The sequence below is a fragment of the Elephas maximus genome, chromosome 3, assembly GCF_024166365.1.
Source record: "Elephas maximus indicus isolate mEleMax1 chromosome 3, mEleMax1 primary haplotype, whole genome shotgun sequence".
In the NCBI taxonomy this organism is placed as follows: Eukaryota; Metazoa; Chordata; class Mammalia; order Proboscidea; family Elephantidae; genus Elephas; species Elephas maximus.
Window position 1 is genome coordinate 136,721,803 of NC_064821.1, and position 27,670 is coordinate 136,749,472.

The 27,670-nt window shown below is 36.5% G+C and overlaps 1 protein-coding gene across 6 annotated transcripts in view; it reads left to right on the forward strand.

The window, feature by feature from the left end:
• The window catches only part of HS2ST1 (heparan sulfate 2-O-sulfotransferase 1), a 224,509-nt gene extending 198,137 nt beyond the window's left edge, over window positions 1-26,372 (forward strand). For 4 of the 6 annotated variants that reach the window (XM_049879684.1, XM_049879679.1, XM_049879681.1 and 1 more), the window contains 4 exons: window positions 6,902-7,040; window positions 17,154-17,251; window positions 18,952-19,109; window positions 19,949-26,372. In XM_049879684.1, coding sequence (XP_049735641.1) covers window positions 6,902-7,040; window positions 17,154-17,251; window positions 18,952-19,109; window positions 19,949-20,178 — 625 coding nt within the window. In that variant the 3' untranslated portion in view covers window positions 20,179-26,372. The remainder of the gene's footprint in view (window positions 1-6,901; window positions 7,041-17,153; window positions 17,252-18,951; window positions 19,110-19,948) is intronic. The other 2 variants (XM_049879680.1, XM_049879683.1) reach the window with 1 other exon arrangement.
• The last annotated feature ends 1,298 nt before the right edge of the window (window positions 26,373-27,670 follow it).

Sequence of the window (27,670 nt, forward strand, 5' to 3'; positions counted from 1 at the left end):
ATAGGTGTACAGCTTATTGACAGCAATTACGATGAATGGCTGTACAGCCCTACTCTTAATCAATGTGATATTTCCATCACCACTAATCCATCCCTTTCCTCTTCCCTCCTGTCCCTGGTAACCACTAGTAAACTTTGTTCTCTGTACATTTGTCTTTTCTTGTGGTTTTATGTAAGTGAGGTCATACAATATTCGTTCTTTTATGATCAATTTTTTTTACTTAGCATAATGTCTTCCAGCTCCATCCATATTTTAGCGTGTATCAAGACTTCATTTCTCCTACTGGCTGAGTAGTATTCCATTGTATGTACACATTTTGTTTATCCACTCATCTGTTGATGGGCATTTAGGTTGTTTCCACCTTTTGGCTATTGTGAATAGTGCTGCAGTGAATATGGGTACACAAGTCTCTGCTTTCAAATCTATTAGGTATATACCTAGGAGTGGAATCTTGGGTCATGCGGTAGTTCTATAGGAGTCCTGGTGGTGCTGTGGTTAAAGTGCTCAGCTGCACCGGCTGCTCCTCAGGAGAAAGATGTGGCAATTAGCTTCTGTAAAGATTATAGCCTTGGAAACCCTATGAGGCAGTTCTACACTGTCCTGTAGGGGTGCTAGGCGTCAGAATCAGCTCAGTGGCAATGGATTTGGTTTTGGGTTTATGGTAGTTCTATTTTTAGTTTTTTGAGGAACCGCCACACTGTTTTCCACAACGGCTGTAACATTTTGGGTTCCCACCAGCAATGGGTAAGGGTCCCAACTTCCCTGCATGTTTGCCAACATTTGTTATTATTATTATTACTATTTTTTATCTCAGCCATCCTAGTAGGAGTGAAATGGTATCTCATTATGGTTTTGATTTGCATCTCTGTGATGGCTAGTGATGCTGAGCATGTTTTCTTGTGTTTGGTGGCCTTTTGAATGGTCTCTTTGGTGAAAGGTCTATTCAGCTCCTTTGCCTACTTTATGATTGGGTTATTTGTCATTTTGCTATTAAGATGTCAAAGTTATGTGTTTTTGTTAATAGATTCTTTTTGGATATATGGTTTCCGAGGGTACTTTCCTAGTCAGTAGCTTGTCTTTTCACTTTTTCTGGTAGTCTTTTGATGAACAAAAGTTTTTATGCTTTTGTTACTGTATTAGATAATTGATTGTTGAAACCTAGGCCTGACAGCATTGCCCCTGCTTTTTCTTCTAAGAATTTTATTATTTTAATTTGTACATTTAGGTCCTTAATCCATTTCTAATTTGTTTTTGTGTATGGTGTGAAGCATGGACCCTGTTTCACTTTTCTGCATGTGGAAATCCAATTTTCCCAGCACCATTTAATGAAGAGACTTAGCGTCCTCATCAAAACTCAGTTAACCATAGATATGTAGGTTTATTTCTGGACTCTATTCCATTGATTTAGGTGTCTCTTTTTATACCATTATTAGGCTGTTTTGATTTTTGTAGCTGTATAAAAAAAAGTATGTTTTAAAATCAGAAATGTGAGTCCTCTTACTTTATTCTTCTCTTTCAACATTGCTTTAGCTATTTGCGGCCTCTTGCTAGTCCATATAATGTTGAGGATTGGTTTTTCTATTTCTGTTAAGAAGGCTTTATCGGGATTGTGTTGAATCTGTAGATCACTTTGGGTAGTATTGATATCTTCACAATATTAAATTTTCTGATCCATGAACATGGAACATCTTTCCATTTGTTTAGGTCTTCTTTAATCACTTTCAGCAGTGTTTTATAATTTTCATTGTGTAACTCCTTCATGTCCTTGGTTAGATTATTCCTAGGTATTTTATTCTCTTAGCTGCTATTGTAAATGGAATTGTTACCTAAATTCCCTTTCAGATTTCTCATTGCTGTATAGAAACCCAAGTGATTTTTATTTGTTGACCTTGTACCCTGCAACTTTGCTAATTTCCTCTGTTAGCTCTAGAAGTTTTTTTGTGGACTCTTAGGGATTTTCTATATATAGGATCGTATCATCCATGAATAGGGATAATTTTACTTCTTATTTTCCAATCTGGGTACCTTTAATTTAACCATTCTCGATGTTTACTCATCTATCCAAACTATCTATGGAGTGTAATTTTAAAGTAATGAGCCTAATTTATGTTCCTTACTTCATATGCTAACATGGCAGGAATGAGATTCCTAAAATTCTTTCTCACCAACCTGCTACCCTCATTATATTTTTTTCCCTTTTGATTCTCATATAACATTGCAGATTCCTACCACATATGCTCTCCTCTTCCTAGGAAGGTCATGTTCTAACAGGTCAATAGTATATTTTCCTGGAACGAATATGGGTTTTCCACTCTTCTACCTGAATTTGCCTCAAGAACAGTTCAGATGACTGCCGAGGCCTAAAGACAGAGTCTGCAATCACACCGTACTTATTTTTACCTGTGCAAAACTACCTGATTGGCAAAAGAATTAAACCTACAAACCTTATAGCTTGTTTTGGGACTAGCTAAGCCAAGTGGTCCAGATACGGTTTTATCATGCTTGCTTTGTATGTTGTAATCCTTTGCCTCCAGCCCTTCACACCTATGTAATGATTCCCTAACTTGAAGATAATAGCTCTTACCCATTTTCAGAATGACTTCACACACATCATCTCTTTAACATAATAATTTATACATATAATTGACACCCAAAGCCATACCACAGCCAGCCATGTCCCTGACAGCAAGAAGAGTTTTCTCAAGTGTTGTATCCTCTTTTCACTGCCGTCAAGAATTGCTGTCTGTTCCACATGTTAGAGACTGGGGGAAAGGAGGGAAGAGAAGGAATTGGTGGGAGATGTTCTTCTGGGAGGAGGTAATTCCCAAGGGGATGGCTCAAGGCAGGGCAGTGACTAATAATGGAGATAATAGGGGGTTCTCAGGGAATCCCACAGTTTTAGGAATGGAGTCATTGCCCTATTGTCCTGTGCTCTCCCCTTCTTGTAGCTCCCTATTACAAGACGCTCAGCTCCATCCGTTTAGGTAACAACTGTTTTTCTGATGCCTTCCTGCTCTCTTCTCACTGCTGAGCGCACTCCCATAGAAAGACTTTTGTAAGTGACTAATTCACAGCAGTCTCTCCAACCTAATACTGTTAATATTCATCACCTATCAGGCTCCGTGCTGAGTACTCCCTAGTGATAAAGGCATGAACACAAGAGAAACAGTTCCTGCCTTCATGGGGTTTCTAGTCTAATACCTAATGTGAAAAAATGCTATATATTTGGAACATTAATATTTTTCTCTTTTAAAAAATTGTGACTCTCACGGGACATCTAACTCAATTGGCATAACATAGTTTATAAAGAAAACGTTCTACATCCTACTTTGGTGAGTAGTGTCTGGGATCTTAAAAGCTTGTGAGGGACCATCTAAGATACTCCACTGGTCCCACCCCTTTTGGAGCAAGGGACAATGAAGAAAACCAAAGACATAAGGGAAAGATTAATCCAAACTAAATAATGGACCACAGCTAGATGGTGCCCAGCTACCACCACCAATGGCTCTGACAGGAATCACAATAGAGTGTCCCGGACAGAGCTGGAGATAACTGTAGAACAAAATTATAACTCATTAAAAAAAGACCACACTTAACTGGTCTGACAGAGACTGGAGAAACCCCAAGAGTATGGTCCCCAGACACCCTTTAAGCTCAGTAATAGAGTCACTACTGAGGTTCACCCTTCAGCCAAAGATTAGACAGGCCTATAAAACAAAATGAGACTAAATGGGTGCACCAACCCAGGGGCAAGGACAAGAAGGCAGGAGGGGACAGGAGAACCAATAATGGGGAACCCAAGGTCTAAAAGGGAGAGTGTTGACATGTTGTGGGGTTGGCAAACAATGTCACAAAACAATATGTGTATTAATTGTTTAATGAAAAACTAATTTACTCTGTAAACCATCTAAAGCACAATTTAAAAAAAAGTATGAGAATTAACAATTTCTCCTTCAACTATACATATTTTTATTCTCAGAAAAAAAATTTGTGAAAACATTTTACTATATCATTGGGTTTTATAGGCTTTTATCGGTTGTTCAGTGAAAAAAAAATGCATCCCAAGTTCTGATCAACCAACTCATGAATTTAATATAGTAAATAATATCTTACAAAAGGATTATCTGTAGTTTTTAGTTACTTAGAGTTACTTAATGGTAAGAAGAGGAACTCAACAGAGCTGACCCCTTTTTGTTACAAAAAATAGTTCTTACAGAATGTTGTTGTTGGTAGTGGACTTGAGTTGGCCTCTGACTCAGGATGACCCCGTGCACAATGAGATTGGACCGTTGTGATCCATGGGTTTTCACTGGCTGATTTCTAGAAGTAGATTGCCAGGCTTTTCTTCCTAGCCTTCGTTTGGAAGCTCCACTGAAATCTGTGCATCATCATAGCAATGTGCAAGCCTCCACGACAGACAGGTGGTGGCTGCCCTTGAGGCGCATTGGCCAGGAATCAAACCCAGGTCTCTTGCGTGGAAAGCCAAGAATTCTGCCAAAATACAACCTGTTTATTAGGTAAGAACTTCCTGTCCATTAATTTTCAATAATTCAGAGGCTGAAAGAATCAGCAGGTTATCCAGCCTCTTTGCTTTTTCTGTTCTGTAGACTATCTTCACTACTCATTTACTTAAGAATTCAATACAAAAACGAAAAACATTTATAGACTGTCTTCTGTATATAAGACACTTACTGTAATAGGCAGAAGTAAGGAGAAAAAAAGTCAAATAGGTTATTTTAGCTAGATGCTTTTTAGTCTTTTGAAAAAGATTTTAGTAAGAAGGGAAATTTAAGTTATAAGCTATTAACTAAATTGAGGATTTCTGTGGACACATGTTTATTTTATCTCTAACTTTCACTGTCTCTGACTCAGAGTCGTAAAACTTATGTTTGAAATGTATCATTTCTCAGTGTGATGCCCGTTTTAAGAGAGATTGCTAATATTTTTTTTAATCTTCTAAAGACAGTACTGCCAGTCAGTGGTCAAGTATTTATAGGTATCAAGTACATTAGGCACTGTGACATATATAAAAGAAATGTAAGGTATTGTGCCTACCTCCAAGTAGCTTATAATGCTGTTGAAGAAAAACGACCTAGAAGAGAAATGGTAGTAGGACAAGTTACGAGTGAAATTGCCAGGAGATATCATACGAAAGCAGGAAGTACTGTATGCCAGAGTCATCAGGAAAGGCTTCCTAGACTTCACAAGATTTTGTTATTGGCACCCTACAGTCGATTCCAAAACAGTAGCCAGTGGCCTTTTAAAATAAACCGTATCATAGGACTCCTCTGCTTAAACCCTGCAGTGGCCTTCCTCCTGACTGCAAGCAAAAATTAAAGCTTCTAATGATCTACAAGGCCCGCTCTGCTCTCCCTCCACCCCACTCCCATCTCTCTACTCCCTCCACTACTGCCCACTCTCTGACTCTGGTGCAGTCAGATTGGTCTCCCAGCAATTCCTCAAACAAGCCTGGCACTTAGCCCATTCAGGGCCTTCATCACCTTCTCAGATATCTGCATGGCTCCCTCCCTCATCAAATAGTACCAGTAACACCTTCCTGAAAATTCCTGTTTTGAACTGTACTCTCCACCACCTCCGCTGGCACTTCCTGTTCCCTTTCACTGCATTATTTTTCACTTTAGCACTTTTTACGACCTGACATATTTCCTTTTTTTTTTTTTAATTGTCTGTGTCCCCCAAGTAGAATGTTAGCTCCATAAGGACAAAATATTTAGTCTTTTTTGTTCAGTGCTGTATCCCTAGTATCTAGAGTATTGGGTACCCCAAAAGTATTTTACAAAAGAGTGGATGAGTAGAAAGAATAAAGAAATGAGAATGGCATTCTAGTTAAGGAAGATAATGAGCAAAGGCATATAAGGAGAAACAGGAATAAGTATATATGGGAGGAGATAGAAGAGACAGGCCTAACTATAACAGGTGGTTTCTTATTTGAGGAGAGTTGAAAATAGAGTTAGATTGATCAGGTGATACCTAACGCATGAGGCTTTAACAACCAGGCAAAAGAGTTTGGGCTTGATGCCAGCATAACAGTAGTTAATTTAGGCTCTTAGACGAATGGTGTTTTAGGAATATCAGCTGAGAATTGGTATAGGAGGTAGGTCAAAAGGAAGAGACTGGAAGAGTCAAGATAACTGAACGATTTTAAGACTGGGAGAAGTGAGGATGTTGAACAGGGAGCCAGTCGGACAATTCTAGGGTCTGCAAGGATTGCTGAAGTGAAAGATTTCTTTGTTCCTTCAACTCTTTGTCATTCCTTAAGAAATAATACTAAGAATTTAACATCTTTTACTTCTGTCTTTTCTTTAAAATGAGCAACAAGAGAAGGCAAAATCAAATGGTCACATTTGTGTTATCTTAGGCAATATCCATTGATAATGTTTACCTAGTTTGGTGAACTGGAAACTTGAGAAATCATTGCGACATATTTAATGTGTATTTGTGTCTCTTTTTTGTAGCACCAGATGATTATGGACTATAATAAAGCACTTTTTTATAAGTTCATTATTAAATTATATTCTTAATAATAGATACATATTAACTTGAAGAGTTGTCTACTTGAACTTGAAATCCAAGGAATGTATAGAATTAAAATATTTTATGTAACTTTTGCCAGTAAAGTTTAAAATTATTTTCATTCATTTTTCTCCTCTTTTCCCTATCTTCAACTGTAATTTTTAAGTTTATTTCTTGTTTACTTTATTGTGATACAAATATCCATAAAATATTTTCTTAATCTCCATATATTCTATTCTATTTAAATTAATTCATATTCTTTCCACATTGAGTCAATACCTTCAACTTTTATGATTAGTTTTAAGACACCCCTAAACACAATGAAAATGTTGATTTTATCTTTTTTTAAAATTTTGTTCTCTTTCAGATTTGGTGTGAAGAAGAAGCCAATTTACATTAATGTCATAAGGGATCCTATTGAGAGACTAGTTTCTTACTATTACTTTCTACGATTTGGAGATGATTATAGACCAGGATTACGGAGACGGAAACAAGGAGATAAAAAGGTAATGTTTTAGTTTTAAGATTTTTGTGAAGAGTTGTTTTTGGAATGCAATGAACATGAGCTTTTTTATTTGTTATTGACTATAAATGTGTTGTTATACTTGCTTATTGTGGAAATCTTGAAAAGAACAGAATGGTATAAAGAAGCAAAAGTGAAACCACTCACATAGTTGATGTCTTGGAGCATACTTTGTCTTATTTATTCATTTTTAAATAGACTTACCTTTTTTTAGAGCCATTTAGCTTTACAGAAAAATCATGTAGAAAGTACAGAGTTCCCATATATCCCTCCTCCCCCGTGTACACTATTTCCTATTAACATCTTACATTCATATAGTACGTTGGTTAGAGTTGATGAGCCAGTATTGGTACATTATCATTAACTATAGTTTACATTAGGCCTCACTCTTTGTGTTGTACTGTCCTATGGGTTTTGACAAATGTATAATGTCATGTGCTCACTATAGAATAGTTCCACTGTCCTAAAAATGCCCTGTGTGAGCATACGTCATTTTTTGTGATCTTCTAAAAATATTTTACTTCTGTTCCAGGGCTAAATATTTGTTTTATTGTAGCCACATTAACAGTTTTTTATCAGACCATATAATTACTCATTAATATGATACATTTGTGTGTGTACTTTGGTTCTCTTAGTTTTAATGATGTCAGTTTATATTGATATGTGATCATCAATTTATGGACATCATTTTGGTAAAGCAACTATTCTTCAGGCAAGAGAGTAATGGCCCAACAAAGTTCCTACTTAATCGTTTCAGATTTGGGTTGTCGTCCATTGTAGTGCATCCTCCAGAGTATCACCAGAGTTAGTTTTCCAGGAAACCAAACTGATTTGTCACTTCTCTGGTGGAACACCTTTACTGGGACCTCATTGATCATAGGATTGCCTGAGGCTTAGGAGACAATCAACATAATCAGAGACCTACCTTTCCTGCCTCATTGTCCCTCAGGTGCCAGTGCTTCAGCCACATGAAATGTCAGTGTCTTCCGAACTTATTATTGCTTCATACTTTTTGCACATGTTGTTACCTATATTTAGAATGCCTTTCCTTTACCCTGGAAAACTCTTTGTTCACTTTTAAGATCCAGCTCAGATACTACCTCTTCCATAATGCCCCTTCTGAGACCCCCAGGCGGAGTTAGTCATTTCCCTTTTAAGGCTCCCAAAGCACTCCATTAAAATCTCCAATTTTTTAAGATATATTTTGTGGTATTTGAATTATCTGTTTACATCTGTCTCTTCCTGAAAGTTGTGAATTTCCTGAAGCAGGGACTATATCTCATTTATCTGTGTTTCCTCCATATTCAGCACAGTGGCTCATTCATCTGTACGTGCTTAATACGTGATTGAATGAAATTCTGCATCTTTTTAACCTAAAGTATTACACAGTCGTGGTGCTAGATATTTGGTATATTATGGTACAAATCAACATCCAGCAATTTTTTTTTCTTCTAAGTTAACATGTTCCCCTTTGTCTTACAGGAAGAGGCAATGGTTTTTTGCTTTGTTTTGCTTTTATGTGTTTTCTAGAAATTATTGTTTCTTCCCTTTGTCTCAAAGCTTTAGGCAGAAGGTACTGATCTAAACACAGATAACTGACCAAACCTTTTTTTCCCCCAACTTCTACCTATCATGAGGTCACCGTGAATTGGAATCAACTCGATAGCTAGTGGTTCGGTTTGTTGTTTTTTCTTCCACTTATCTCTTAGCATTAGATTTAATCTCCTAAAAATATGTATATGTATGTTTTTATGAAGATTGTCCAAAATTTTATAAAATCTATTGGTAAATACCCTTTTGTGACCTAGTGCTTTAGAGTTTACTGATATTTATTTCTAAATTCACTTCAACTCTTTCTACTACTCTCTTTTCCTTTATTTTGCAGCCATATCATTTACACTAGCTCCTACTCAGTGAATGTTAGTATCTAGCTCCCCCCTTCAACCAAAGGGATATTAACGTTGGCAAGAACAGATTTGTGGTCATGTAGGTCCCTGCATCCACCAGTTGTCACAGTCAGCCCTGATGAGCATGGTTTTGTGGTTACTATCCTGTGTAGTGTGGGGGATTAGATAATGATAATACTTAATAATTAATTCTGTCAACAACAATCATAACCATTTGCCGCTGAGTCAGCTACAACTCATGGCGACCCCATGTGTGTCAGAGTAGAACTGTGCTCCACAGGGTTTTCAATGGGTGATTTTTCAGAAATAGATCACCAAGCCTTTTTTCTGAGGCACCTCTGGTTGGACGTAAACCACCAACCTCTCTGTAAGCAGCAGAGTGCTTAACCGCTTGCTCTACCCAAGGACTCCACAACAAGGATAGCTTATAGCTATTGAGCGTTTATCATGTACCAAGCACTGTTTTAAGTTCTTTATGCTTATTTTTTTTTTCAGTTAGCCCACCGAACAATTCTATGAGGTAATTGCTGTTATTGTTCCCATTTTACAGATAAGGAAACTGAAGTTATGGACCCTACCCTGTGCTATACATCTGGAATTTAAACCTAGATGCTCTTAATTCCACAGCCCATAATCTTAACCTCTAAACCCTTTAAGAAGGAGGGAGGGAGTGCAACATGCTACTCAACAATTTTTACGTGAGAGATATTCTGAAGTTGCATGTATAATACTCCTGGAATACTCATGTAGTATTAGTAACATTACCAAAATATTGTTACATTGCCTTAACTCTGATGAGGACAGGACCATCTAAAGATGTTTTATTAAAGTGAAAAATTATTTTGTTTGTGATAGAATGGACCTTTTTGGTTTTGGAAACACATCAATGATCACACATTTTAATAATTTGGCTTGTTTTTTGTGATGCAAATGTTGGTAATGTTCTGGGACCTAACAAGTTTTACGATGCAACACTTGCTTTGTTGCAGATAACTCTTTGATATCCTTAATTGGCAAGCATTAAACTCTTTACAGTCTTATCTGTAAAGTTAGTAAGACTGTGTGGCACCTAACATTTCTGAAGATTGCTAGGTATTTGAGGATAATGGGGATTAAAAGGTGACCATGATGATGTTGGAAATACCTTGCAATGACACTTACTCTCAAAAAAATCTAGATAGCTTTATTTCCATGAAATTGTGTATTGTTTGAACCTCAGTGATAATTTGAAGCATGTTAGATAGTATTCAGTTCAGGACTCACGACAATAAACTGCAGTACTTCAATAGTCTGACACATTTCCGGTATAGGTACACCTTTGCTAGCTTCAGTTGATATTGTAAGGAATGAAAGATTTGTTTTATTTGAGAAATTTTAGATTACTTTGCTTTTCACATACTAGAACTGAGTCTTACTTAATTTAATCTCTGCCTAGTACCTGGAAAAGAGAGATAAGTAATCCAGGCTAGCACGGAAGAACTGTATCGATTAAATTAGTAGTTTTCAAACTTTTAGTCTCAGAACCTCTTTTACACTCTTAAAAGCTGTTGAGGACCTCAAAGAGCTTTTGTTTATGTGGGTTATATCTATTGATATTTACTAATATTGGTAAATTTAGAAATTTACTGGTAAATTTAAAAAATATTAATTTATTTAAAACAGCAATAACAGACCCATTTTGTTAATATAAGTAATATAGTTTATGCAAAATAACTTTCTAAAACAAAAAGGTAAGTAAAAAGAGTGGCATAATTTTACATATTTGCAAACTTTTTGATATATGGCTTAATGTGGACAATTGTATTTTTATATTTGCTTCTGCATTCAGCCCATACAGTATGTTCTTTTGGTGGAAGCGTGTGAAGAAAGTCCAGCTTCAAACAGATGTGTAATTGGTAACGGGAAGATTTGAATAGACTTTTCAGATAATTGTGGATATTCTTCTTTGATACTACACTAAAACTTGACAGGTGGTAGTTTCTTAAAGGTTGGTTGCAATGTGGAATCTGAAGCCGTATCAGTGAACTTGTTATACTCTGCTACATTAAAATCCATTGATCTATTTTATGTGTTAAGAAGTACTTACTAGTTTCAGAGATCACAGCCCCTACACCAGCTTGCTTTTTGTATTTTTTACTATAAATTAGCTAGAGTTATAGAAACCTATATGACCTATAGTGAATTTAGACTATTCTACTTAGAAATATGTGTTAATTTGAAGAAGAATAGTAATGAGGTTAGAAGAAATTCATGCGTAGTGCTATCTGATCCCAGTATTGGCTTACAAAATATTGCCTGCATAGCCCTCAGCAGTCCACAATCCCTTGACCACGGTTTGCTTGTGGAACATGAGTTTTACTATTCTGTCTCACAAAGGCATTTGAGAACTTGTTACTGTTTGCTTAGAAAGTATTTTGTATATAAAAAGCACCTCAGTAAAGCATTATAATAAAATAGCTTTGCAGTTGGCATGTTTAAAAGTTTGATAAATTTTCATTGTTTAAGGTTTTCAAACTATATTTCTGAATATTACAGTGTTTATAATACATACTATTTTCCAGGCCATTTAGATTCTAAGTTGGCAATTTAGACCCAAGTACAATTTGTAGATGTAATTTTTCACTTTTAGTTGCTGCTTCTACTCTGCCAGAATACTTTTTTTTTTTTTTCCTACTCTGAACTTTGGTAGCCTTGGTACAACTCTCAAGTAAGAATCTCATTTTAAAATGCTTCTCTTCATGACTCAGAGACTGACACTGGTGCACATTAGAATGTGGCCTTTTTTTAATATAAGACTTGTCAATGAGTCTTGAAAAATTTACATTTCTATCTCAATTTGAGTCTGAATTGTTTTAGAAAATTCTTAGATTAAAAATCAATGAACATGTCAGTCACCAAAAATTGTTGAGCTGGTACCTGTGCTACTCTTGCCAATCACACTTTATATTTTTAACATAATATTCTTCTGTGTATAGATGTGGAACTTAAATATTTACTTTTTATTAAATAAATTTTCACCATTATTTTCTTTTAAACTTCCTGAATTATCTTGAATCATCATCAGAGAATAAGCAATACAAGTCTACATGATGATCCCTGAAAATGTAAAAGCAAATAAAAAAAAGAATGGAAATACCCTTATTATTTTCACATATACCGTAGAGATACAAATAAGGAGCTCTGGGAAATGCCATCATTTAAAGAGTAGGCAGAGAAAGAGGAACATGCCAAGGACACTGAGGTCAGAGAATCCAGAGGCAAACCTGGGGAGTCCTTGAAATGGATGGGAAAAGAGTTTAATGAAATAAGGATGGAAAACTGCCCTTTAGGTTTGTCAATGGGCAGATCACTTGTGACTTCAACGAAAGGAATTTAAGTGGAATCCAAAGGGTTGAGAAGTAACTGATAGATGAGGAATTGAGACTGAGAGGAAAGACTACTACTCTTGAGATAGAAGTTTGGCTTTGAAAGGAATAGAAAACATCAGGGAATATTTCTTTAAGATGACAGCCATTTGGGCATATTCATATACCTGAAGAGAGAAAGAGGGTGAAGATACAAGAAACTGGAGAAAAAATTGATGGAAGAGAGTCTCTGAGTAGGTTGTGAGAATGATATTCAGAGATAGGAGGAGGAAATACTGCTTCAAAGATGGTGGAAGGAGGGAGCTACAGATGGAGATAAGCTTTTATCTAAGCAGGAAATCCAGTGAGCTCACTCTTTTAGTGTCAGCTCTCTGTATAACATGTGAAGCAAGATCATTTGATGAAAAGGAAACTTTGAATGTAAATATGTATAATTCATTATCTTCACTGTACAAGTATCAAATTGTATTAATTTTTAAAAAAACTTTTAAGAATTAAATATCTAAACTAAAAAGCTAAATGGTCTGAAGGATATTTTGATATTTCATGCTTTTTAAAATCATTTGTACCTGTTCATAAATAATTGCTTTTTCTAAGCATGGACGGTTTTTAAGTGAAAAGCTGAACATACCTCTTAATTTTAAGAACTTTTTGTTTATCTGGTAGAAAAGAGTCTGGAATATTTTTTATTTATTTTCATTTATTTTTTGTTTTTGCTTTTAATTTTAAGGTCTTGAAGTTCGTAAGAGAAAAATATTTGTTCATAGAAAACCCTATTCCTGAAATGTGACAATAACGTTTGGCAGAAGGCTAATGGGCCACTATTACATCTGCCTTCCAGTCTGTGGGAATGAGAGACTTGGAGGGCAAGCAATTTCCTTTTAAGCAAGTGACCCAGAAGTTGCTTACATTGCTTCTACCCTCAGTGCACTGACAAGAACTTAGTCACATGACCACACCAAAATGCACGAGAGGCTAAAACTCTTACTGTGGAAGAAGGAAAGAATGGATTTATAGGTAACTCTTCCTTAGCCTGCCAAAGCAGGTTAGATTTAAAACTACTGGCCAAAAATATGTTTGAGGATTATCTGTAGGTGGTCTTTGCTTGAAGTACTAAAATATTTCAAGAATAAAGGAATTAGGAGTTGGCTAACTAGGGAATTTCTGTTAAAATTGCCACCCTGCATGCTTATTCATATATTACTTTTAATTCCAACAGTAGGCATTTAAATCTTCAAAGTTGTCTACATTGTAGCTCTATGGAAACTTTTAATACTGCAGCCTCTTTTAATATCCTAATTTCCTACATTTAAGTGAAACCTTCTTAATGTCTTAAATCATGCTCACTTGCATGCACACATACACACACTAAATGGTGGGAGACATTGTGAGTTCACCCACCTTCACCTTAGTAATTTATTCCTTTCTATCTGATACTCTAATCAGATAGAGGTATAAGAGGCAGAGCACCTCTTCTGAGCTTCAGAGGCAGCATAGTGTGAACTACAGCCTGTTTGAAATTGGAGAGACAGAGAATCAGAAGCCTGCCAATCTATCATCACTCAATTCAGTGAGCCAAAGATTTCATGGAAATTGGGACATGGGAGAGAGAGATACACAGTTGTTTTTTGTTTTTTTTAATGATTTAGATACTGTTTGGCATAAATGATTATAAACCACTTTTTGGAAAGTGACATAGACCAGCAAATCTAAGTCAGACCATCCAGTAAAATTCAGAAATAATGTAATGGCAGTTGAAATAGGGTTTACTGAGTCTTAAGTGTAAGCTGAGGTGTTTTCACTTTTTAAAAATATATATACGGAGCCCTGGTGGCGAAGTGGTCAAAAGCTAGGCTGCTAACGAAAAAGTCATCAGTTCAAATCTACCAGCCACTCCTTGGAAACCCTGTGGGGCAGGTCTGCTTTGTCCTCTAGGGTCGCTATGACTCAGAATTGACTTGATGGCATTTTTTTTTTTTTTTTTTTTTGAGGTATGTAACCTGAGGGGATTTGGGAGAACTCTAAGGGACTGCCAAGGTGCTTCTTGAAGACAGCCTCTGTCTTCATCTCCATTAGAACTATGCCTTTACTGTGCATGTAAATCCCAAAAGTTCAGGCTTTCCAGTAGCCACTTTCAAACTATGCCGACAGTTTGTATAGCACTACACTGTGTGCTATGGAGGACACAAATGCATAGTGCATGATCCTTCCTTCGAGAAGTTTTCACTGTAGTTGGGAAGGCAGAACATAACACATTTCTTAAAAAGTACATGAAGCAAGTTACGCAGATGATATATACATAGGTACACATACCCAGACTCTTAAGAGCTGACTGTTTACAAGGCAGTATATATCTAATTTATATGAGTTCAAAGAAGATGAGGGTGACTTTAGGCCAGAGTAGTCATTGGAGGGGTGTTCTTCGTGTAACTAGACTGGCAGAAGGAAGGCAGTTTCAGAGGAGGAAAATGTAGTCAGCAAAGGTATGCAGATTTGAGGATACACATGGCATGTTTAAGAAACCACAGAATAGATTAATCTGTTAAAGATATAAATTACACATAGGGAATAGGCAAGACTTGCATATTGAAGTCAGACTGTGAAGCATTTCTGAAAGCCAGGATAGTTTGGAATTTTTTTAAGGAAGTCATTGAAAATTTCTGAGTAGGGGGTGTTATAAGTGGCTGTTTAGACTAATCTAGTAACTGTACCTAGCGATTGAAAGGAAAGAAGGAAAGGGAGCCCAATTAGGAAACTATTGTAAAGTTCTAGACATGACATGGTGAGATACTGATGGAAGTAAGATTGAAAAGGAAAAGATGGATTGAAAAGGCATTACTAAGGAAAGACATTACCTCAAAGATGGGAGGTGAGGGAAGGGAACAATTAACAAATGTTCTGAGATTGAGTCTAGTTAAAAGGAGCAAGATAATCCCATTGGCAGAAATACTGAATATGAGGTAACACTGGACATTCAAGTGAAAATACAACTAGAATATAGATAAATGATAGATCTAGGGATACAGATTTGGACGTCCTTTACCTACAAATTATAAAAGAAGCCAAGGAAGTGTGAATGAGTGGGCTAAAGAAGCTAGTGAGCAAAGAGAAAATAGCTGAGATGAGTTTCCATACTTGGCGGAAGGACCAAAATGTATGTGCCATCAAAGAAGATAATGATAGTACATTCAGAAAGGTACAGAGAATCAACAAAAGAGGCCACAAGAGGGAGTGTTCAAAGACATAGAAAAGTTTAGTGGCAGGAAGACCAAGAGATTTTCAGAAAGGAGAAAGTGGTCAGTGGGGCCAGATGCTGTGGATATCAAAAGAACAAGAACACACAAAACATTGTATTTGACTGTTGAGGGGAGAGGTACGGACACATCCATTTGTTGAATGCCTACTATGTGGTAGATTCTTTCACATCTCTAATTCTATTATGTCTTCATTTTTTACTTAAACTAACAGAAAAAAGTTTTCTAGGTTCAGGATTAAAACCCAAGTCATGAATCTTTTCACTAAATGACAGTGATGGTCATCTGTAAGAGAAATGGGCGATTAATTTGTGGATTGCAGTTTACTCTTGCCTCTTAATGTTACCCAGGCGCTCCTTGGAAACTCTATGGGGCGGCTCTACTCTGTCCTATAGGGTCGCTATGAGTCAGAATTGACTCGACGGCAACGGGTTTTGTGTTTTTTTCTTAATGTTACCGTAATTAAGAGAATCATTCTAGTATAGTTCCACCCATGGCCAGATCTAAGGATTTTTTGGCACCATTCTCATAGATTTTTCAGAAAGAACCTTCTGAGTTGATATAGTTTTATAGATTTGAAAGGTGAGGCCTGGAGGCCTTAAAGACTTATTTAAAATAGAGTCAAACCTGGTTCTAGAACCTCAGGTGCCTTGACTTGGAACTAGTGCTCTTTTTACTTTTTCATACTACCTCTTTACACAAAACAGGTGGTATTTGTAGATGTCTCGCTGCACCAACTGAAGCTCTGAGGTTTGTTCTCTGGTATCCCTGTTATATCATCTCAAATAAATATTAACCCAAAAAAAACCCCAAGTGCTTTGCCATTGAGTCGATTTCGACTCATAGTAACCCTATAGGACAGAACAGAACTGCCCCATAGAGTTTCCAAGGAGGGCCTGGTGGATTTAAACTGCCGAGCTTTTGGTTAGCAGCTGTAGCACTTAACCTGCACGCAACCAGGGTTTCCCAAATAGGTATTACCTGCTGTTAAAATGCCTGGGACCGTAAGTATTCAATAAAGTGAACTTGATTAATTTGACAGGTCTATAAGCTGTTGCGTCTCTTTTCCTTCTAATTTGTTCATTCAGATGCATTTGGAGAGGAGGACATGCAAGTCATAAGTATCTAAGGTCGTTTTTGCTTTCTACAATGATTTTTTTGTTTGCTTTAACTAGAGAAGGAGAAAAGTCCTGCTTTGTATTCTTTTCAAATAATTCACAAAGAATGTCTATATGTAGCTTTATTTTTTATTTAATTTCCTATGGTAAGAGGATAGAAAATATAGAGACACAAATTCAACATAAGCCAGTACTTATTTCCAAAGACAAATTATTGTCTAGTGTATTTCCTTTCATATAGTAAAAGAATTTTTAGAAAGCAAAGTTGTGAGAAAAATCCGTGTTTAAGATTCCTCAGTATCTCGAGCGAGTTGTCTTAACCCGCCTATCTCTTTCAATTTACTATCTCGTTCCACCCACTCCCCATTTATTTAATAACTTACCACATTAAGATGTTTAACAGGTAAGACTTGGATTTATGGCTTACCTGTGTTGCTTTGTCTTTCTTCCAGACCTTTGATGAATGTGTAGCTGAGGGTGGCTCAGATTGTGCTCCAGAGAAGCTCTGGCTTCAAATTCCATTCTTCTGTGGCCACAGCTCGGAATGCTGGTAGGGAGATGAAGTTAGCTTAAATTGATAATCTGCTTATTATCTCTATAATCTCTATTTAACAAATAACGACTGTGTTAGTCAAGGGTTCTTGTTGTTAGTTGCCATCGAGTCGACTCTGACTCATGGCAACCTTATATATAACAGAACGAAACGATGCCTGGTCGTGCAGCATAAGGAAATCAGTGAAAGACCAAACTAAAAACAACATGTAATTAATTAATATCTGGTTTTGTGGTTACCTTTAAATGTGTTTAAAAAAAAAAAAAGATTCCTCATATGTAATACCCTTGCAGTGTTTTCTCAGATGCTGGATTTGGAATTTTTTTGTTTTGGGAATTAGATGTTTTGCCGTATTGGAGCAGGGCTCTATAATTAGAGGTCAGGGGCCATTTCGTAAACTTCATTTTCTCCTAAGCTTACTCTTTTAGACATTCATATTAGATTAAGAAAAGGCTTAGTGGGTAAATTATTTACCTGGTTTTACTATTAAACTGTATTTGACTTTGAGAGAAGGCAAGGTTATGGTTTTAGTTTAGTTTGCTAATACATGTGAGGTAGAAATTAAAGATATTTTATCTTTAATAAAAAATTTATTTCCTCAGAATATGCTGAGTGTTTAGTTTTTGAATACCATGGTACATATTCATTTGTTCTATTCAGTCATTTTAATAGGAAAGAAAGGTTAAAAAAAAAAAAAAAGGAACACATTCAAAGTTCGTATTTTCCTTAAAACCATAACCAAAAATGCAAGAAATGCCTTCTCTTCTATTTATTATTTGAGATCTATTATTGAATCACTGTGAATCTTAAGGCCTTACTGAATAGATTATATCAAAGCATCATAATAGCATGAGAAGAATTGGAAGCATAGACAGAATGTCTTCTCAATTTTTAACGATTTCCTTGAAACAGGGATTTTCAAGCTGTAACCCAGGAACCAAACTCTGGCCCATCACTTGTTTTTATAAATAAAGTCTTATTGGGACACAGCCACATCTTTTTTTTTTTTTACTTATTGTCATCTCTGGCCTTTTTCATGTAACAACAGCAGAGTTGAGTAATTTGTGGCCGAGACCGTGAGGCCTGCAAAGCAAAGCCTAAAATATAAACTCTCTGGCCCTTCACAGAAAAAGTTTGCCAGCCCCTGCCTGAGAATAATAGTTACTGCTTTACTGGGCATTATTGAGGAGATTTTAATTGAACTTCTTTAGAGTATTTCATAGACTCATAGAGCTGGGAGGGAGGGACCTTAGCAATCAACTAGTTCACCCCAACCCTTTTTTTTTTAAGTTAAGAAAACTGAAAATTAGATTAAGTCACTAGCTCAAGATCACTCTGCTACTTGAAGGTAGAGCTGGAATTAGGATTAGAGAATGTTGGTGCTAAAAAGAACCCAGAAGTATGGTTTATCTGGGGCCAAACCTCTATTAAAAGCCATTGGCTCACAATTTTTAAAGTCAACTGTGTGTATATTAGGGAAGAGTGCTATTTAACACTGCAGAGGGAAGCAGGAACTGGACATAGTGACAAAGGAAGTGAAACACAGCTGTGCCCGGCAAATGACGTTAATACCAAGGCATTAAGAGTCTGGATGTGCATATGCTTCTCTGTTTTCTCCATGATACACGGCGTCAGAGGCATCAGAAACACGTAGCAGATTTCCCAGCCAGGTTTTAATTCCACTTCTTTGGTTTTAGGAACGTGGGAAGCAGGTGGGCAATGGAACAAGCCAAGTACAACCTAATTAACGAATACTTTCTGGTGGGAGTTACTGAAGAGCTTGAAGACTTTATCATGTTATTGGAGGCAGCTTTGCCCCGCTTCTTCAGGGGTGCTACAGAACTCTATCGTACAGGTATATGGACGATGGGTTTCTTTTTAAAGCTTTTCTTCTTGTTGTTTACACCTTGAAAAATATGTGTGAATTGAGGTTTCTTCAGGATAAGATAAGAAATAGCTCCAGAAAGGCAGGCACATTGCCTGTTTGTGCTCACCATTTTCAACACAAAACAGTGCGTGGTATACAGAATGTGTTCATTTAATGTTTGTTGAGTGAACAGACATGTACTAGGTGAGAATTAGGAGGTATTATAGAAATAGTAGAAAGATACAGGCTGCAGAATATGCTAGATCTGTTATAGCACCTCTGAAAGTACGCTTCAGCAACAGCGACAGTTATTACATATCCGAAAGTGACCGTGCCGGTCCAATCGAATTCTGATTTTTTTGCAATTCTTTAGTAAGCCACAGTAGTAGGAGCTCCTTTCTATGCCCTAGCTTCCAAAATAAAATTATAGAGAATGTAGATTATGAGATATTAGAATTAAATTTGACAGTATGTATTTTACCATATTAAAAAAAATAATAAACTGGTATTAGAACACCAAGTACTTGAGAATACAGTGTGTGAGGTGCCAGCCTATACTTTACTGAGTGGTGATCCCTGCCTTTACCATCTGACATCTCAGTAAGTCTTTAACAGGTTAAGGATTTACATTATAAAGGAATAAATTAAGTTGTAGAGCTCCATTTTTGCCTGAATTACAGTGTATTACTGCAAGACAAGTTATGCTACCTGTCCTTCAGTGTGTCACATTAACTTAAACCACCTGTTCAAGTAAAGAGGTATTGAACTTTTGTTTGGTGTGCTCCAAGAATTAATTACCTTTTCTGTTTTTTTTTTTCCTTTGTAAGTAGGAAAGAAATCTCATCTTAGGAAAACTACAGAGAAGAAACTCCCCACTAAACAAACCATTGCAAAACTGCAGCAATCTGACATTTGGAAAATGGAGAATGAGTTCTATGAATTTGCATTAGAGCAGTTTCAATTTATCAGAGCCCATGCTGTTCGAGAAAAAGATGGAGACCTCTACATCCTCACACAGAATTTTTTCTATGAAAAGATTTACCCTAAATCGAACTAAGTTCAAGGTGTGACTATTAGATTCTTGAACTAAAACTTTGACCCCGTCTTCACCTTAGTTCTAAGCTTCGTATCCCGGATTTCTTTTAGATGTGTAAGACAATTTGTATTGACCCGAGTTAGGAAAGACAGTGATGTCAAGAAAATGCATACTGGCTGATGTGTCAGTGTTTTAGGAAGTTTAAGTTTCAGCGGTTTTCATTTGTTTATTCTTGTTAAATTTTGGTGGGTGTTATAACCTCCCACTTGGAAAAAAACTTACACTTCACCTAAAATATAAACATATAGCAGGTCTAACCAAAAGGCTACATACAATTTCAGAAAAGTTTCTGATAATTCAGTTTTTGATAAAGCATTTTTTCAATTAAACCATAAAGGAAGATTAATCCATTTGCTACTTCCACCTTCACCTGGAGGTTTGGGTTACACACCTCTACTGAATAGTGTTAATGACTGGTTGGTAGTATGTGCTGTATTTTTGTGAATCATGTCCCATGAAATTCATTGGAATGTTCAAATCCTGTTTGCTAAGAAATGTTTCTGTTGTAGTTGGGTTTGCCCATATTTATGTAGGTTGTTTTAATTTTTTTTTATTATTGATCATTAGTGTTAAAAACTAGTTTAAACCATTACTAATACTGTAAAAAGACAGTCAAAGCAGTATTTCTCATTCCTGTCTTCCCAATATCAAAGATTGGGAAGACACTTCAAAGAATGTTGACATTGTCTGAAGTTTTAGTTAAAGACTTCCACACATTGATATCAAAAAAGTAGTTTTAGTACTTGTTTCTCCATGGATTATTTGTAATAACTGTAAACCGAAATGCCGGTGACTCCATATTATGACTCCATTAGTGAGCTGTGGTATGGGTAGGGTTTTCCTACATCTTCTGTACTTTTACCTGTAGGCTATTTTTACTAAGGTGCTTTATAATGTTTTAAAGCATTGCATTTACAAAAAAGGAAAATGCTGTATATATTGCAAATTTTATGTATTTGGACCAAAAGGTTACAAGTAATTAGACAGAAGTGGTCTTGCACCAGTTTTATTACATCAAGTAAAACCGTCAGACCTACTATTCTTTTTCTCATTTAACTTTACTGTTAGACATCACCGAAATTAACTTTAATAACCTTTCAATTTTGATACACAGTACATTATTCATAATTGGAGGCAGTAGTTATAGTGAAAAGAGTACTGAACAAGGAGCCAGAAAACTCGATTTTTGGTTCTGGCTCTGCCACTTATCAGCTGTGTGGCCTTGGGCAAGTCACTTAACCTCAGTTTCCTCATCTTGAAATGAGGATAATAATACCTGCTGTACCTACCTCACAGGGGTGTTGTGAGGATTAAATGAGATGGCATGTGAAAGCACTTTGAAAACTGTAAAGCGCTATATATAAATGTAAGGTATTATTATAGAAACATCCTTAACATACAGTTTCATACCGTTCATTTTTTTAGCACAAGAAAGGGTAAAGTCCACTTATATAAGCTGGTTGAAAAAAAGTTAATCTTGGTATAAATTCATGTTTGATAAATATCTTCTCAGTGTTTTTTCTTCTGTGTTCCTGCAGCTACTGAAATACAAAACACCTGTGAACTCTTAAAGCGTCATGAGCAGCTGCTTGAGTTCAGAGGGTTCTCTGTTTGAAATAGAATTGATTAGTTGACTAGGGGCAGGGGAATCTGTGCTCATAAAATTTGAAGGATTTTTCTGATTTTATTTTACGTTACCATTCAGAAATGGTAGCTATTTTATACCTATGGTTTCTAAGGTATGTTTTACAGAGTTTAATTTCCCTATGCATTCTTAATCTTCTTCCCCTTCTTGGAATAACAGAGATAAAGAATTTAGAAACGTATTTTCTAAAAGAATAATCTTTAATATGCTTAGTTTAATATTCCTCAATAAGACCTAACCAAACTATGTAAACATTATAGGCAGGTTGCCTTAAAGGTTATTAACTGTGGGGTTGGGGAGAGGGAAGCACTGCTTATCAGAAAACATTTAAAATTTGAAGAAAACTTAAGTATGTTGACAAAAAATAATCATTTTAGCACCCTTTTCCTCCAATAATATGAAAATACTAAGAGAACATAGCCAAGCGTATTTTTCTTATTTGGCTTTTTCTTTTCTCTTTCTCTCTCCCCCTCCCTCCCTCCCTTCTTCCCTTCCTCCCTCCCTTCTTCCCTTCCTCCTTCTATCCCTCCCTTCTTCCTTCCATTTCTGTCTCCTCCCTTTCTCAATACATTCGTTAACTTTTGCAGGTGTTTGTTGAAAATACATACAAATGATTTCCTTGCCCAAAAGATGGGAGTGTTTGATATTTACCTGCTAGCAAACCCCAGTGTGTAGGTTATTCTCGGAGTACAAGCTAACATCTTCTAGAGGTGCATTAACTCTTTTAGGTAACTAAGGTGGTACTTAGTGCACTAGACCAGAGGTCAGTGCTTTTTCTGTAAAGGGCCAGAGTAAATATTTTAGGCTTTGTGGGCCATATGGTCTCTCTCACAGTTATTCAGCTCTGCCATTGTAGTGCAGAAGTAACCATAGACAATACCTAAATGGATGGACATGGCTGTGTTCCAATAAAACTTTATTTAGAAAAACAGATGACATGTCAGATATGGCCCATGGGCTGTAGTTTACTAACCCCTGCACTAGAGAAATCCTTATTTATGGAGAAATCATTTTTGAATCTGTACTCTAGTGGCCTAGAATGAGTTTATATACTTTGAAAAGCTAACATATCCAAAGAATAGCTTTCTGATTCATGTGGTCTCTCTCACAGATCATAAACTTTTACGACTTAGATTGCTTCCAGGTGGGCAGGTTTTTTTTTTTTTTCCCAGTTTAAGAGTTCAGTATAGGGGCATTTATTCTGTCATTTTTTAGGGTGGGTTAGAGTGTCCTTCCTGGAGGCTGAGAAAGGGTGGATTTAATTCCATCAGGTCCATTACAGTCCTAGGAATCTGACAAGTTCATAGTCCTTAAAATGCCTAGCTTTATAATCAATTAAATAAAACCACTGAAACGATAATGTATTTTTTTAAAGTGGCAAATGTGGTATTCTTTTTTCAACCTTTGTGCTTTTTCAGTATTTTGATCATAGGGAGATATTTTTTTTTATAATACAAAAGTAAATTAACCACTTTGAATTTTAAAAGATGTTACATGTGTATGTGTGTGTGTGTGAATATATATATATCTATATATGTTTGTTTCCTAAAAGAGGAAAAAGTATCGTTTTGTTCAACTTGTATCAACTCCTGTTTTATAATTGCTGGCAATGGTTGATAAGTTATTTTGACTTTTAAAATGTAATGGGGAGGATATATTTTGATTTTACCCAGTTTTAATCTGTAAACTATTACTTAAATATATCTGATAGCAACACTTAAAATATTGCATGGGGATTACTTTTCTGTCATCCATATGCATTTGTGCAACTTTGAATGTATTGGGTGCTCCTGAATTCCTGATGATTGGATTTAAAGTATTGAAAATCAGAGAACTTTAGCTTATAAAAAAATAGACTTCATAAAATTTTATTTTCTATTCTTAAAATTCAGTTAATGCCTATAATTTGAAATCTACCGCTGCTCTTTCTCAATAGATGTTCTACTGGAAATTCCTAAAATTGTTAGTGCCATCAGTGGTTTACAAAGAGTATTTTGATATTGGAGATGATTTGCTCATTGTATTTGCATAGGTAGAAAGAAGATAGTTTGTAGACAATGGTTCTCTCTTTTTTTAATAAAACGAAAATTTTAAAAACACTGGAGAGTTTAAGACAAGACTGGTTCCCAAATGCATAGCTGGTATTTTAGTTTATATTCAGGTTCTACATAGAGAACATCTGTGTAAGTCATCTAGCTGGGTTTTCCCATTGATCATTCTCAAACACACCTTTGTGATCCTAGAATCCCTGTAAACGCATCCCATGTAACTTTTTGTGAAGTCTGCCCCTTTAAGAGGCCCAAGTGCTTCTGCTTTGATTTGAAAGTTTGTTTCTTTATAAATTAGTGCTACTTACTTTGAGAGTTAGGGCAATTGCTGATAAATTTTTTGTATCCATTTGTCCTGTGCAAAGTTGATGTCGGATGCCAACTAAACTGCTGCTCAGGCAGCTTTCTGAGGGGGAAAAGCAGCCCTGTTTCAAGGCACTGCCAATTCAGCTCCTCTGGAGTGGAGCTAACGTCCTGAAATGGTAATTCTAAGAGATTGAAATGGAAGATCAGTTAGTCAGATTTATCCTATAATTTAAGTTCACGCAGCTTTGTGACCTTTGCAGTACTGTTTATAAAATGGACCCTGATGGTAAAAAAAAAAAAAAAAAAAAAGATCTCTTTAAAACACATTACTGGCAAGCCCATGATTTAGACTTACTGGTGCTGTCTCCCTGATTTTTAGGCAGCTTTTGTGGCTTATGTTTTGAGAGTCAGGTACGTGAGCATCTCTAAAGCAGTGTTGAATGTAATTTTGAGAAACATGGATTGTGTATTTTGACTTTATTTTATAAATAGTGCCTTTTTGATTCACAATCCAGGTTGGAACATGTTCACTCCTTTCTTTTTTCTTCTCTCCCCAACTCCACATTTGGTTCATTTATGCAATACTGTTTCCATCTTACAACCATTTTGTCACATCTGTTGGAGAGATAATCACTCTTTTTCCTTAATATTTTGCCAGCTTTCTGTTGTTGAAGTGTTTCAGTTGATTACCTGATGCAAAAGCTATAAAATAAACACCCAGTGGGAAGGGGAAAAATGGTTTGGTGTCCTGTTTTAATATTTTCTTTAGCCTTCACACTGATGGGCATTTTCTAAGCAGACTGAGCGTTCAGCCTCATCAACTTGACGCTCAGATATTGTTGCCACCAGAAAGGTTCACACTATCATTGGTCTCTAATGATTGTATAGTTTATTTGTGAAAATCTTTTATCCGGACTGACATACCTCAACTGCTTTTTGCTTTGTACTTCATCATTGGTATTGAAATTTCAGATAGTATATTTACGAAGTATACTCAGAATATATGCTTAATTAGAAGAAAAAAGAAAAATAGGGAAAGCCCTAAGAACAGGAAAAATGTAAGAGAAATTTTTTTATTTGAAAACAATGGCTGAGGATTCATGAAAAGATAATCCCTAAGAGTTGGCTAGTTTTTCCTTTCCTTCCACTTTTTTGGTCCTGCATTTATTCAAAACCAGATGACCAACTTAGTGAGGCCACCATATCGTTTTTTTGAAAATCTTTTGATATCCTTGCTTTTTACCCTGAAAACTTCCACCTCAAACTTCACTTAATCTCTCATTCCTATAAGATTCAGTACTTGCCTCCTCCTTTTCTCTAGTGTTCTTCACCATATACATATTGCTTCTGGAGATTCTCATAGCTCGGCAACTGAAGTCACCTTTGGGAGGGTACAATAAGAAGGTGACTAGAGGATTAGCCATCAAAAGGAGGCATTTATAGTTTGGTGGTTAGAACATGGGCTCTGGGATGCCACCACTTATTAGTTACCGGGTCTCGAACAAGTTCACCACCCCCTGGCAGACTCAGTTTCCTCTTCTCTAGAGTAGGAATAATAGCCACTGTTCATCTGAGAATTGAGATAATGTTATATATAAAGCTTACTTAGAACTTCCTTAGTTCCTGTCACATAGTAAGCCCTTAAGTGCTAACACTATATTCTATGATAAATACAAAAGAAAAAGATGAATCATCTATTTGGATATGCTGTATAGAGGTGTATATTCACTCATTCATTCATTAACATGTGCCAGGTATAAAAAAAAAAAGCCCCTTGTTGTCAGTTTAATTCCTACTCATACACGATACCTGGCACTCATAGCATACCATGAATGCCAGGTATGGGGGAATATGAAAGGTGAACAAAAGAGGCATAGCCTTTATTGGGAAGAGAGTGGGTAAATAAGAAACAAAGCATTGTGTGAAGATACCTTTGCTACCTTAACTGATAACTACAACCACCCCCACTTTTTTGTTGTTGTTAAGGATTCATAAAATCCACTGGGCCTTTTAATTTAATGCACTTAATAACTTTGTCACTTAGTTTTAACCTGATAGTGGCAAAAGTATCAATCTACCCCCAGGTAATCAAGTTCTAGAGATCTAATACCCATTAGTTTGCTTTAAAATATAAACCTCCCATGTTCATCTATACAATAGGCTTAATTTCAAGACAAATGAATCTGTTTTCCCATTTGTTTAGACGCCTAATTGGGTTCATAGATTAAAATGATAATGGTTTTACTGCGATAGGCATTGCTGAACTTTATACTGTGACATTCAGATGCCATTTTCAGTTCTGTTATATTTTAATTCCAAAGTCACTTAAACAATAAGAAATACAGAGAGCAATATAGTCTAAATCTCACAAATGTGTTGTGTTCTCAGCATTCATTATAAACTAGTTGTTTGGAATCCACGTAGAACCAGTATTACACATGTGGGCCCAGCCCACAAAAGTCAGCTTAGTCTATGTATTCATGGATTTATCTCTCTCTATTAAGGAGCCTTGGAGCCCTGGTAGCACAGTGGTTAAGAGCTTGCCTGATAACCAAAGATTGGCAGTTCGATGCCACCCGCTGTTCCTTGGAAACCTGTGGGGCACTTCTAGCCTGTATAGGGTCACTGTGATTCGGAATTGACTCAATGACAACAGTTTGGTTTGGGTTTTTGGTAAGGCGCCCTGGTGGTACAGTGGTTAAAGCACTTGGCTGCTGACGGAAGGGTTGGGGTTTCGAACCCACCAGCCACTCTGCAGAAGAAAGATGTGGTAGTCTGCTTCCGTAAAGATTACAGCCTTGGAAACACTATAGGATAGTTCTACTCTGTCCTGTAGGAGCACTATGAGTTAGAATCTATGGCAATGGGTTTGGCTTTGTGTGTGTGTGTGTGAGTGTAGTGGTAGAACTCTCACTTTCCGTGCAGAAGACCCCGGTTCAATTCCTGACCAGTTCACCTTGTGCTCAGCCACCACCCATCTATCAGTGGAGTCTTGCATGTTGCTATGATGCTAAACAGTTTCACTGGAGCTTCCAGACTAAGCGGACTAAGAAGGAAGGTCTGAAGATCTGCTTCCAAAAACCAGCCAGTGAAAACCCTATGAATCACAACAGTCTGATCTGCAACTAATCGTGGGGATGCCAGGTATGGGGGGATATGAAAGATGAGCAAAAGAGGCATGGCCTCTATTTATTGGGAAGAGAGGGAATAAAGAATAAACAAAGCATTGTTCTGCTGTACATGGGTTGCCATGATTCAGCACCTAACTCAGCGGCAGCTAACAAGTATGGAAAAACATAAGGGCTGTGTCCTGGGGCTTGATTTGTTTTTCTGCTTTTTTTCTAAAGGAGGTTTTTCAGTCTTGAATCCCAAACTAAGTAATTTGGATTGTAATCTGTGTGGTGGGGGTTATAAGCAGAGGATTAAGTGGTCATATTTGAGTTCGTGATAGTTG